The following is a 14,208-nucleotide window of genomic DNA, read 5'->3' as shown; positions in this document are numbered from 1 at the left end:
TAAAGTCTCCGACTTAACAGGTCTCCGAGTTTGTATTGTATACATATCATATAATATACCTACCTATCTCAAAATAAATTTAATGAATGGTGTAGTATAGTTGGTTCATGAATGCGGTGTCTGAGAGGGGGGAATGGGAACGGGGTACCGGGGGGACCGGTTTACTTTTCAATAGGCGAGGCGAGATTCCATTCCATTCGTCCACCGGTTCCAGTCGAGTCGGACGGGGTACGATAATTTGTGTTTTTATATGGAAGTGTATGTCAAAAAGTGCCGTGTACTAATTATCTAATTTAAAAATAAAATTATACACGCAAGTGAAATAAACTGACACCATTCATAGATGCTTAATAAGTTTTAGTTAAACATATCATTAGTTTTCTCTGAAACTCTAATAATACGGACTTGTGATTTTGCTACGTTTTTTATCGAGATAACAAATATTGAATACTAATCAAGTGTATATTTTGTTCAGAAAAATGTCGAACCACGTGGCATCACAGAATGGTCAAGCAAATGGCACATCTAAATTTTTTAACCTCAAGGAATTGCCGCACATCGTCAAAGTACTGTAAGTTTTATTTATAGCATTTCTTTTTATGAATGGAACACCCACACACATAGTCGTGAATAATCAAAGAATTTTGTAATGTTTTTATAGAGACAGAAATCAAAAATTCCATCCTGACATTCTACACGCTATCGGTAACACTCCGCTGGTGAAGTTGACGAGAATACCTAAGTCTGAAGGCATAAAATGTGATATGTGTGAGTATGCCTTCTAATATTTACACTATTTACCTGACAATAACCTAGCTAATCAAGATTAATAATTAAAGTTAAGATATGCTATCAATTCCATAGAGTTCATAACTTTGAAGCTCTGCTAATATAGTACTTAACTGGCCGCCAAAAGTCACCATAAAAAATAAAAACAAGCTTAAAAACATCCTATGTGTTTTCCTGTATCTGAAAGTACAACATGGTGACCAGGCAAACTTATATTCGCTATTAAATATAGTACTCCAGACAGCAGTACTAAACAGTTACTTCTTGTCAATTTTAATAAAAATAAACTATTTATTATAGATGCAAAATGCGAGTTTATGAACCCAGGTGGGTCTGTGAAGGACCGCATCGCTTACAGAATGGTACTGGATGCAGAGCAAAGAGGAGTGTTGAAGCCCGGCAAATCTGTCATTATTGAGCCCACCTCTGGAAATACTGGCATTGGTCTAGCTTTGGCGGCTGCTGTTAAAGGTAAGGTCTAATAAACCATGTATAAAACATAGTATGTCGATGGCTATCAACCTCATCCTTTGATTTGGTGATGGAAACAATCTAGTGAATTCTAGTGTAAGTAATGGGACTGTATGTATCACATGGAGGACTTCTTGATTTTTTTTGCAATGTATGCTATACATATGGCCTTTTGCTATACATTTTTTTACAGGCCTTTTAAATTAATCACTGATGTATACAAATGTATATAAATGAAGTCTGATAAATACCTACTAATAATGTATTATACAATAGGTAGTTAATTTAAAAGTTCTTTATATTATCAGGCAGACAAGCAAAGTTGTACTGCTACTGCCGAGTTACCATGTAACACCTATTTTCAGGTTACAGATGTATCATAGTTCTGCCTGAAAAAATGTCAGACGAGAAAGTGAATACCCTGAGGGCTCTAGGAGCGGAGATAGTGAGAACCCCCACTGAGGCACCCTCTGCCTCTCCCGAGAGTAACATTGGTGTGGCTCACCGCATGGCTTCAGAAATACCTGATGCTGTAGTACTGGATCAGGTAAACAAACATACTTTTTTACCATGCCAAATAGTAATTTGGGATAATAATTATTGATACAAGCTACAATAATAATAATAGGTATCACATTATTATTGTAATTTGTATCAATAATTATTATCAGGTCATATCAGCGGGCTCAGCACGGTTCCATTTTTATCGACTATCACTATACGCGTCCCTTTCGCACTTACATACTTGTTAGAACGTGACAGGCATGGTGAGAAGGAATAAAAACGCGACCGTGCTAAGCCGCCTGGTATTGTATTTTCAGTTAAAACATAATAATTGATACAAAATGTAGTAGGTACACTAGATACATACCTGTTGATAAGATTAATTTTATTAATCTGAAGGAATGCCATTACTTGCAAAAGAGAACAATGTCAATGGGTATGTACCTGCATCATATGTATGTCTGGGGATTTAGAATGTAAAAACTAAAAAAAATATTTTAGTTAAATACCACGCATTGTTTTAAAAAAATATGTCAGAAGAATAAAATGCATATATAAGGGTTTATGTTTGTAAGGTAATTAGTCTGTTCGAGAAACGGAAAACGGTGAAAAATAGAGATAATACTCCTAAAAATACGTGTGATACCTCATTAGATTCGTAATGATGTCTAAAAAAATGTATTCGAAGCGTGTATTAGCACACAAAAAATATTAAAAGTTATATACAAAAAAAGGGGGGAAAAAGTAGATATTTTTTATTTCCCTAATATCTCAAAAAGTATTAATATTTAAGAAACCATAATTAATATTATAAAAGAGGAGCATATTTCCAATCAAACATTCCATACTTGCAGAACTGTATCTCCATTATTTATACTTTTTATTCAACGCTGAACACAGCCCTCCGCTCCTCATTTTCGAGAAACGCGCGCGGCGTGAAAAAACGATTACGTAACATTAAATATAATTTATATAATTTTAAAGATATTAAATATTGATTGAAAAATTTAAAATAAATATGGTGTATTTAAAACATGTTAACAAATGTACTACTTGTATAAATTTATCTTAAAGTTATTTTTTCAATAAGTTAGGCAATTGTTAATCAACAAAATTTTCTCGAACATCCTTCTTTATTGAAAACGAAAAAAAAATTATAAATAACTATTGTAAAATTTTGTCGCTTTCTAGAGCCCTTTTCATATACATTCTTAATAAGATCACATTATAAAACTTTAAATAAAGTTAATACTTTGCTTAAAATAAGTTTTAGAATAATATAGAAAATTTACGAAAAAAGAAAAATCAAGGTAAAATTGTAAAATATAAAACAATGTTATAACCAAACTATTAATTTTTTCAGAACTTATAACGTGATCTTATTAAGCATGTATATGAAAAGGGCTCTAGAAAGCGAGAAAATTTTACAATAGTTATTTATACATTTTTTTTCGTTTTCAATAAAGAAGGAATTTGGAGAAAATTTTGTTCATTTTAACAATTGCCTAACTTGTTGAAAAAAATAATTTAAAATAAATTTCTATTAAAGTATTACATTTGTTGACATGTTTTAAATACACCATATTTTTTTTAAAATTTTTCAATGAATATTTAATACCTTTAACATTATATTTAATGTTACGTAACCGCTTTTTCACGCCGCGCGCGTTTTCCGAAAATGAGGCGCGGAGGGATTGTGTTCAGCGTTGAATAAAAAGTATAAATAATGGAGATACAGTTCTGGAAATATGGAATGTTTGATTTGAAATATCCTCCTCTTTTATAATATTAATTTTGGTTTCTTAAATATTAATATTTTTTGAGATATTCGGGAAATAAGAATAATCTACTTTTTTCTCCCTTTTTTAGGGTTCCGTACCCAAAGGGTAAAACGGGACCCTATTACTAAGACTTCGCTGTCCGTCCGTCCGTCCGTCCGTCCGTCCGTCCGTCCGTCCGTCCGTCCGTCCGTCCGTCTGTCACCAGGCTGTATCTCACGAACCGTGATAGCTAGACAGTTGAAATTTTCACAGATGATGTATTTCGGTTGCCGCTATAACAACAAATACTAAAAACAGAATAAAATAAAGATTTAAATGGGGCTCCCATACAACAAACGTGATTTTTGACCAAAGTTAAGCAACGTCGGGAGTGGTCAGTATTTGGATGGGTGACCGTTTTTTTTTTGCTTTTTTTTTGTTTTTTTTTTGCATTATGGTACGGAACCCTTCGTGCGCGAGTCCGACTCGCACTTGCCCGGTTTTTTGTTAATAAATTTTGTAATTTTTTATGTGCTAATACACGCTTGCAATACATTTTTCTAGACATCATTACGAATCTAATGAGGTATCAGACGTATTTTTAGGAGTATTATCTCTATTTTTCACCGTTTTCCGTTTCTCGAACAGACTAAATACTTTCAAAGTAGGGTTGGTCTTGCACGTTGCAAAGACAGTCTATGAATAACAAAAATATTAAAACAGAAACAGAAATCACAGTACTCGTATTCCCCACAGTACAACAACCCGTGCAACCCGTTGGCGCACTACGACGGCACGGCGGAGGAGATCCTTTGGGCGCTGGACGACGCCGTGGACATGGTGGTGATGGGCGCCGGCACCAGCGGCACGGTGTCCGGCGTGGCGCACAAGCTCAAGGAGCGCTGCCCCGCCTGCACCGTCGTGGCCGTCGACCCCTACGGCTCCATACTCGCGCAGCCTGAGGAGCTCAACCACAGCGACATCGACATGTATGAGGTAACTAACACACTATAAACCCCGTATCGTCTAACTCGTATACGCTGTGCTGGATAAAGGCCAGAGCACACCGGCTGCGTGTGCGTAGACGTGCGCGTGCGCCAAAATGTTTGAGCCGCATACGTCACGCAAGCGGTGTGCCGTCTCTCAGAACCCTCATAAGGATCAGAAGGTATACCGCGAACCACTTTCGACATGTCGCCTCCCTGTCACACTTGCGTACGAATTTACAAGTGCGACAGAGAGGCAACACGTCGAACGTGGTTCGCGGTAGGTCCTCTGTATATTACAACGTGCACGTGCACATCTACGCACACGCGTGCAGAGGCCTTTACCAATAAGCAGTTGCTTAGGGGGAGCACCAGAATCTCAGGAATCGATCGTATCTGATATACCGCATGACTGTGGGAAGAGGAGGGCATCGTGGTCATTTCTAGACCATGGGCATCAAATTAATCGGGCACTGCGTATTACAAGCGCAATATCAAAGGAACATAAACGTGTATATATAACGACTACCGCGACTCACTTTTGCCTGGTTTCTAGGTCGTCGGTTAAAATTGAATGCTTACTGTAACAACAAACACCGAAGTTGGGTACCTCAAAGTCCTCAAACACGAATTGTTTAGAAAAAAACTCATAACGTAAAATACCTACCTACTTAACTTCCTTTCAAACCACTTCTTTTGTGACGACCTAAGTCTACATAACAATGCAATGCTATGCGTACACAAATGAGTTACGGAAATTCAATTAATAAACATTATCATCAAAGAATAGATAAACAGAATAGAAAAACATAGACTAGACATGGGGTGGATTGTAAACTATTTTCATTTACTGTCTTCACCCTTCAAATGCTAAAGAAATGGCTTTAATAAGTTTCTATTTGAAAATAGGTATAATAGGAGAAGTAAACGGTAGAGAATACTTAGTGTGTACAATTTGCGATAATATATTACTTATCTCTATTCCATCGATTTTTTTCAATATGTACATGAACCCCATGATCTCAAATCTAGTTTTATTTAACCAGTGCACACTGCACGCATAGCCGATCATACACGTGTACACATTCTTTACTTCATCATGTTTACTATTTTTTACCAGCACGTGTTAGCGATTATTAATCACATAATCATGAACGCAATTATTGTAGGTACTTGTGGCCTTAGTAACCAGATTCAACTAGAAACAACACGATCTCAACGGTATTAAGATAAACATATTTTTCTGCGCAACTGTGATGAACCACGTGCTAAATATTATTGCATAGATTTAATTTCGTTTTCCTGCGTCATAGTCTCATAGATTATAAACATTGATATGTTAAATTAGTCTACTTAATATTTCACAACAACTGTTTATCGCCTCGTCATTCTGACGTTAGAATGTTAAAAAGCGGGACTTGCTATTCAATAATTCACTATTCAATTAGGTACCTAGATTTAGATTTGGTACTTACTCGTTATATTGAACTCGTGATCAAAACAAAGATCTATATAAATATAAATACACAATAATAATGTGTGTGTGCTAATAACTTTTCCTCACTTGTAAGTAGACCCTGCGTAGCGTAGGCATAATCATCTACTACATACTACTAATAATAAGTAATAACAACATAATGCCCTCAGGCCCAGTAAGGCCCGGGCCTAGGGGGGACAGATATTAGGGTAGGCAGTCTATATGACGGGTGCTGAGAAAGGTCCTAGTCCCTGACCCTGTAGCGACTAGTCCTTAGGTACTACAGGGTCTGGGGTCTAGAGACTAGAGCATCCAAGACTGCAAATCTGCCATTGTTGCTAGGACAGATCCTTTAGCTAGGGCAAAGATTTAAAAATTTTGAATTTGCAAGGCCCTTATTGCTAGAAAAAGAACTGTTTGGACTGAAGCGCGAGGCCCCTGCAAGAGCGAAGCCCCTGGCGGCTGGCTCGCAACCCCTTGAGGCCCCTCGTTGACTTATTATTGATATATACCTACCTACAACGTTTGATAACTTATTAAAATGATTAGTTAGACCGTATTCAATAGGGTATTATACTGTATTAACCCATTCATGGCCACGAACCGCTGAGCGTACACAATACGCCGGGCCACCATACAAACCGTTTTTAGCTAAAACGTATGACTCAGCTTATGGGTCTCGAGCCTGGCGCGCACGGTAAATAAATCGCCGCTTATGAAGCCGGCCAGTTGAACAGCATTATGCAACATTTTTACTAACCACCGTTTTTCTGTGCCTATCAAAAAAAAACTAATTACTTATTGCAGTTTGGTTAGGCGGGTTCAAATTCCGGTAATCCATATCCATGGTCACAAAATACGAAATCACTAAACAGCACAGGAGGAGTATAAAGTCGCCCACGAATAAATCGTGACTAAATAATATTTCCCATGTTACTCCAAAATACATCTCTAATAGGGGGTATGGGATGAATCACTTCTTGAACTTTTGTGACAAATACCACATGAAAGATAATACCGCCGCCGCCGCTCGGATGCATTCCTTGTTTATTGTCCAAGTGTGTCCGATAAGCTTACACCTGGTCGGTCATTTATCTTTGTTTTGGTAAACGCCATTATATTAGTAACAATAGAGAACTTAAAATGTATTATAGTACTTACTTTCTAATCTGCCGTAGAAACACGATGTTTTAAAGAACTTGTAAATATTTGTCACAAACTATTTGTAACATAATACATATTAGTTACTGATGACTGTTTCAACCGCCTTGTTTTATATCGAAACGAAAAAAAATAACCTTAACATCATTGTTAGTAGGTAATTGCCTAAGATACAATACAACGATCACCAAATATTATGACATAAAAGTTCAGTGGGAGAAAATCCTAGTTGCCTTACCTCTCATACAAAACAAAATATTATTACAGGTTTGGTTCCTACAAAATGTGGCTTACCATCATCCAAACAGTAATCGGTTGTAAAATGGTACAATATCAAACAGCTTCAACATGAAATAAGCTTTAAAACCAGCCAATAAAGTTTATTTTAGCCTGCTACGGAAACATTCGTAGTTTTTTACAAGTAGCGCCAGGCCACGGTGACCCATACCTTGAGCCATGTCAATAACTTTTGAAATATATATATTTTTTGTATTTTTTAAATATGGATTTTTCTGTTTGCTTGCATCGCATATGTATCTAGAATTTCAGTATATTTACTATATTGCACTGATAGTAAACCAAACTTGAATATTCTAGACCCTGTTTTCATTAAAAAATACGTGTTTATAATTTTTTAACCTAATATACCTTATAGAAATGGTTGTTAGCTTATATGATACTTACGTTATTACACCAAATTACGTTTCGTTTAAGTTTAAATCAGAATTTATTTAAGACTCACATGTGAGTCACTGGCCCTGCGGAACTGTTTGAGCATGACCCATACGCTGAGTCGCTGGCCCTGAATGGGTTAAAAAAAAAATTACACCATGCATGAAATAAAGCACCAGATAATTATTAGAAAAACACAGATAGGAGTTATTTTTAAACACAAGTTATATTTAATAAATCGGATAGAAATATAAAAAGTAGGTGAATTGACCGTGACGTCACGATGTAATGTTTCATATAAATTCCATATTAGCAAATCGTTTTGCCAGTTCTAAAAAAGTAACTGATTTGACTAGTAGGAAAAGGAATACCCTATTAAGATTTGCTTGCGTAACGACAGGTGGAAGGCATCGGCTACGACTTCCTGCCGCGAACATTGGACAGGACAGTCATCGACAAATGGGTCAAGTGCGACGACCAGAAGGCGCTGCCGATGGCGAGGCGGCTCATTCAGGAGGAAGGCTTGCTTTGCGGTAAATATTATTAATTTTTTTAAAAGGGCGCGAAAAGCCAGGAAATTTTAAAGGAACAAAAAATATGGCACGCTACTCGAAACATGCGACGAAAGATTTGACGATCGCACGGTTGACGTGTTACCTCAATAACTCTGAAAGTACCTATACTTCTGATTAAAATTTTACTAGTCAAATCCGTCAGATATATCACTAGCTATTTTATACTAAAATTATACTGCTATGGAATGCAGGGTAACGATATTTTACGATATACATTTGTATCACTACTGACATTATTGCACAGAAGGAAAACAGTGCAAAAGGCGAAATCAGAGCAAGCTACGCGCTAGGACCCAAGGCCGCTTTCCCACTAACGTCCAGTTTTTTGCGGGTACGGTTTTTTGCAGGATCCCGTTTTAGTAATATAGGTGCTAATATAGTAACTTTCACACGAGGATTCTGTTTGCGGGATCCTGCATGCATACTACAGAAAACTGGATCCTGCAAAAAACCGTACCCGCAAAAAACTGGACGTCAGTGGGAAACAGCTCTTACACGCTTTTTTCTGTTTGTAGCAAAAGCGCCTACGAATAAAGAACTCGCCTAACGAGTCGCTGACTATGAATGTGTTAATGCCATTAGGCATTCTCTACTAATCGCCTTATCTATCCAAAACCGTGAAAATTGATTATTGTACTTATGTACGTAACCTTGCTTACTGACATGTGACCAAGGCTGTTTAAAATTGATCAGCAGTGTGACCGATCCTTAATAGTAATAATGTGTCGCAGGCGGCAGCAGCGGCTCAGCCATGTGGGGCGCTCTGCAGGCGGCCAAGAGCCTCAAGGAGGGCCAGAAATGCGTGGTGCTGCTCCCAGACAACATCCGCAACTACATGACCAAACACATCTCCGACCCGTGGATGGAGGCGCGCCAGTTCAAGCCCGTGCCTACCAACGATAAGCTTTGGTAAGTGATTTTAATTGGAAGCTACCAAGGATAGCGTTAATGAGTCTGTAGACGGCAATAACACCGCTCGTAATTGAGATACGGAATTGTCCCGTAAAAAATGACTGATCGACTATTTCTCGCGAAAGCACGATGGGCGATTTAGGTGTAAAATAAAAGAGATACATAAAATATACTAATCGTTGATCAGACTTTTCCCATTGGCGGCGGGTAGGTAGGGTAAATCGTCTATTCCAATAACTGGCCCTTATACTAAAAAAGATTCTGTTTTATATTCACACAATCCAAGTAAATTTTCAGAACTAATCTTATTTGGTTTACTTGAATTGTGTGAATAAATTATAGGAAAGTGGCCAGTAATAGACGATTTACCCTTCTTAGTTATTGTATGAAAAAAGATTAGCACGCGAAGCAAACATGGTCGAATGGCTGACATAGCTACTCTCTCACGCGCACGGTGCGAGGAGCATTTGATTACGGCATGATTGGAATGGGACAGGTATGTACAATTATTCATTCTCTCTAGAAGTCTAGACGATGGTATTTTATCATGTCACACAAGTAGATAGTGTAAAATACTTATAATTCAGAACAATTCCAAAATGAGTGCCTGTGACTTGCTTTAGCATCAACAATGTGACGACAAAATTCGGTTATAAATACAAATTATCCTTATACACCGCATAACGCAATATTTGACATACTTATACTACTGATAAAAAAACTAAGCCGTAATATGGTAAATATTTTGATATATTTATTACGTTTGTTATCGCTGGAGGTCAGGAGATCAGATGTTAATATATGAAGATGTTAATATGCTAATTACGTTATCAGTTCACTAGGAAGTGAATTATAATGGCAACGCGTGCTGCAATTTTTTCTCTTCTGATAGGTACAGTGGACGTCAAGGGTAAAGGGCCTTTACTACCAAGGAGTAAGTGCAAAAGTGTAAACATATCTTTGACGTCGACTGTACAACAGGCATTTCGCATCGTTTTGAAATATTTAATAAAATTTCCCCGTATATGTAGGTACCTAAGTACTTAACGAAATATTTATTGAATCACTTTTTGTTTCCAGGTGGTGGGACTCGATAGTGGAGCCCTCCTTAGCGACGCCGGTATCCAGCGTGCCCCTGCGCAGCACGCCGGCGCAAGCTCTATCCGCGCTCACCCCCTCCGTGCCCCTCGTTACTGTCGTTAAAGGTGACGGGTAAGTTACCAATTACGACTACATTTGTTGTTGCGATAGGTTTAGGAGAAATGCTGGTCTTGTGAAAACATAAAGATGATGTACTTTTGCTTGCATAACATTTACTACGCATTGGGCGTAACTACTAAATCCCTAGCTGGCATCTGGCATTCTTTAGGTACAAGTGTACCAAATATACAGGCCAACTTATTAGGCTTGTACGAAAACCGGAGTCTATGACCACAATCATTGTGACATAAGTAATATTATATGTTTAGCGTATAACTATTTATTAACTAGCGTGTGCATATACCTACTGTCTACGCATCGAATTCAAACCGGACGGGTGCCATCTCTTTAGAGCTTGTCTCGACCTTGATTTGGTTGTTGGCTTGACTACAACAGCAAGAACCAATAATAGTTCTAGATATAGGCTTGACGCCAACCAATAATATTATTAAATCGGCTAATCTCTTGTAGAGATAACACGGGATCGTAACCCCCTTTACGTCATTTGTTTAATTTTTAGCTCCAAACTAATCTCTGTACAGTATACCTACTGAGATGTCGAGTTATTTGGCCGAAAGAATTATGTTCCTGTAAAGAGTGTAGAGATGGTGTAGAGTATATGTATTGCTTATTATGCCCTAAAATGTTTGATGACCTTAAGTACCTAGTGTTATATTATATTGTAGAATATAGAGTTTACTCACGAGTAAGTCTGCGGTGAGGTCCAAATAATATCAGAGTCAAATATAATTCAGTAAACACAAATAAAACACAATATAATAACACTAACGACACTATACAAAAAGTTCGCGCAGTTATTACATTAGAGAAATGGCAGCCTCTCTCTAGGGCCTTTGCCAGGGTCACTCAGAGGTAGAGAATATCAACAAAATGAATTATACATTATTACAAAGAAAATCGATGTACTGCCACCAAAATAGCGGCAGGAGTCCGTTCGCGCATTTTCATGAAACCACGAAACGTGCATGAAACATACTGACGTTGACAGTCAACAGAAAAGTTACTTGGATAAAAGAGTTCTAGCCTACTTGTAAAATGCCTATTTGTCAAAGATTTGTATGCATTCATGCATTCTTTTTTATTGAAACTCAATGTTTTTAATTTATTGTTTTTCTGTTGCTTTGTCTCGTAACTGACATTTCAATTTGCCATCACACAGTCAATCATTATTTTCAAAACATGTCAAAATTATTAGTAAAAAAGATTTAAACTTTCAATATTTAACTAAAAATCTAATGATATGTTTGCTGATATGTCTTCTCGCCTTCATATATGTCGTAACCCTTTTTATTGAGCATGTCGCCGAATCTAAATCCTAAATTATCGTAACTTGGTGGTGCTGAGTAATTAAACAATCGTCACACTTTAAGTAACGTTAATTTAATTCTATTGCTTATGTGACAGGCGCGTGATATATGTAGATGTTTATAATTTGTATGAAATATTGTGTAGTTATTGCCGACTGAATAGACACGCTTATTACATCAGTTATGTTATGCTATTGAAGTCCTATCATGTTTTTACTTTCGTTTGTTGCTTTACTCTATCAATTCAAAACACCCAGTGCAGTCCAACGATAACTACTGTCGAGTTTACAAACATATTTACATCCAACATTCCAAAAATATATTTACACTCCTCCCTCTAAAACACTGACAATGAGGTCGTGTAAATATGATTATATTTTTGAAAAGTTGGTTTGAAAAGATGTTTCTGAAATCGATCGTACCTATGATGTCATATAGCAGCGCATCACGTTCAGATTTATCTGGCTCATGTGTCTGGCGAACAAATATGTGTTAAATAATCATTAGACACAGATGTATCTGCCGTAGATCTGTCCTCAGACACATCTGTGTCTAATTCCCACTAAACAGATCAGACGATCACATCTGTACGTACGTCACTAGCTATTCCTATTCCCACCCGTTACCAAGTTGTTGCTACACAAATATATCTGTTTTAGTTCCGTGGCCGGCGTGTTCACGGCAGATGACGCGAGACGGCGCCTCGCTAACCTGTCGGGCTCCACGTCGGAAGGACTCGAGAAATTCCTAGTGAAGAAGTATTACAAAGTAGACCTTGCGAAGAAACCGACGTTGGGACTAGTGTCGCGCATGCTGGACATTGCGCCATATGTTGTGGTTGTTAAAACAGGTAAACGAAACCAATTAATTATAACATTTTTAACGTTAAGTAGGCATGCCTAAGATAGGTTGCAGCTGCCTTGCTACCAAGGATGATGAGTGATGATAGTATGGGGAATACCAAGAAGAAGGATGATAGTAGGGGGCAACACAGGTGTTCCATGTATACTGGCGCAAAGTCGCTCTATTGGTTTCGAACAAGTCCACGCACAGCGACAAAAAAGTTGCCGGTCGGCCAGTTAGTCTCCCGGTTGTCGCGTCGCTACATGCGCGCACTTTCTTTCTAACCACTAGGCTTGATGTGAGAGATAAAATAGTCGCGGAGACGAAAGTTGCTCGTGCGCGCTAGCAATTAAAAAGTTGTGTTGCGCATCATTCAAATCTCGACGAGGAGACAGCGACAGAGACAAACGAGTTGCGGAGACAGAAGTTATTGAGTTGTGTTCTGTGTTTCAGACGCGTCATCACACAGCCAGCAGGCGGTCGGTGTCATCACGTCCAACAACCTGCTCGCACACATCACGGACAAAGCGAAAATGAAAAACGGCATAAACTAATACTAGGAACCTAAATAAATACTAGTTAAGTGCAACATATAATAAAGATAAAAATGTTTAACTTGATATGTATTTTTAATTTGGGTAATTATCCATTTTTGAGATCATAATACTCGTAGGCACATCAATTTTGAGTCGTCACTATCAATAATACCTGTACCTGTAAAGGTGTCCGTAAACGTTGTACACCCTGTATGTACTCTCTTAACCTTTTCGACGCAGTGTCAAACACAAAAGCTGTCATGCTGACGCCACGTCACGTCACCGAAGTGTCAAAACTGAAATTGAACTTTATGCATACACACTATGGTCTATGTTGCTCTGTGGTCTGTGACTGATTAATCGATCTTTGGCGTTGAACCTACGGTGCGCATATATCGGTCATTGGCGTCCAAAAGGTTAACCCGTGGAGCGCCCTAAACAGACACGTGTGCTGGTAACTAGTATAGGAGTTCCATACTACGGTAATTCTGGGGCGCTCCAGGGGTTAAGCACACAATTGTGATCGGGTTTGTGAGCAAAGTACCCCATTTACTCCAATATACATAGAGCATCACACAGCAATAAATAAATTAATTTTGATTGTAACATTAGGTTTGTGGTTAAAGCTACAAATAGGGATAATGTGTTCTATTAATGATATTTAACATCAACAACATCCACTAGTACAATGCCTTGTACAGTCACTATGAAATATATCTGTAGCGTATCCTTCATGCAATAAAAGTTTACAATACATAATCCTTCATCCTAATGTAAGCCCTGACAATAAAGTCAAGTTAAGATATTTGTGAGCACCCTATTTGGTCTGATACATGGTATAATAATATACTCCGCCCGGTACTCCATTCCGAGATTCGCGTATGACCTAACTGACACGCGCCTACGTCATCATGCTGTTTACAGGTTCTCAAACTTTGAAATGTGGGAGAATTTTAACCAACGGTGAAAATTATTTTAACGGCATTAATTTTAA

At 37.8% G+C, this 14,208-nt stretch overlaps 2 protein-coding genes across 2 annotated transcripts in view; one reads left to right on the top strand and one right to left on the bottom strand.

The window, feature by feature from the left end:
• The window catches only part of LOC134799537 (serine/threonine-protein phosphatase 2A 56 kDa regulatory subunit epsilon isoform-like), an 85,695-nt gene that overhangs the window by 14,055 nt on the left and 57,432 nt on the right, over positions 1 to 14,208 (bottom strand). The gene's annotated exons all lie outside the window — the stretch shown is intronic.
• LOC134799534 (cystathionine beta-synthase-like) lies at positions 142 to 13,298 on the top strand. The gene is made up of 11 exons (XM_063771963.1): positions 142 to 228; positions 476 to 571; positions 662 to 768; positions 1,090 to 1,260; positions 1,626 to 1,807; positions 4,281 to 4,520; positions 8,221 to 8,353; positions 9,127 to 9,304; positions 10,388 to 10,519; positions 12,495 to 12,685; positions 13,132 to 13,298. Exons 2-11 carry the CDS (start codon positions 480 to 482, stop codon positions 13,230 to 13,232), a joined length of 1,527 nt encoding a protein of 508 aa, XP_063628033.1. The 5' UTR covers positions 142 to 228; positions 476 to 479; the 3' UTR covers positions 13,233 to 13,298.

This window comes from Cydia splendana, chromosome 18 (genome assembly GCF_910591565.1).
Source record: "Cydia splendana chromosome 18, ilCydSple1.2, whole genome shotgun sequence".
NCBI lineage: Eukaryota > Metazoa > Arthropoda > Insecta > Lepidoptera > Tortricidae > Cydia > Cydia splendana.
This window is presented reverse-complemented; position numbering and strand designations above follow the sequence as displayed.

Coding starts and splice junctions, on each gene's coding strand:
- LOC134799534 (XM_063771963.1), top strand. CDS start 480: ATGTCGAACCACGTGGCATCACAGAATGGTCAAGCAAATGGCACATCT. Junction 8,354..9,126: donor GGAGGAAGGCTTGCTTTGCG/GTAAATATTATT, acceptor AATGTGTCGCAG/GCGGCAGCAGCGGCTCAGCC. Junction 12,686..13,131: donor TGTTGTGGTTGTTAAAACAG/GTAAACGAAACC, acceptor TCTGTGTTTCAG/ACGCGTCATCACACAGCCAG.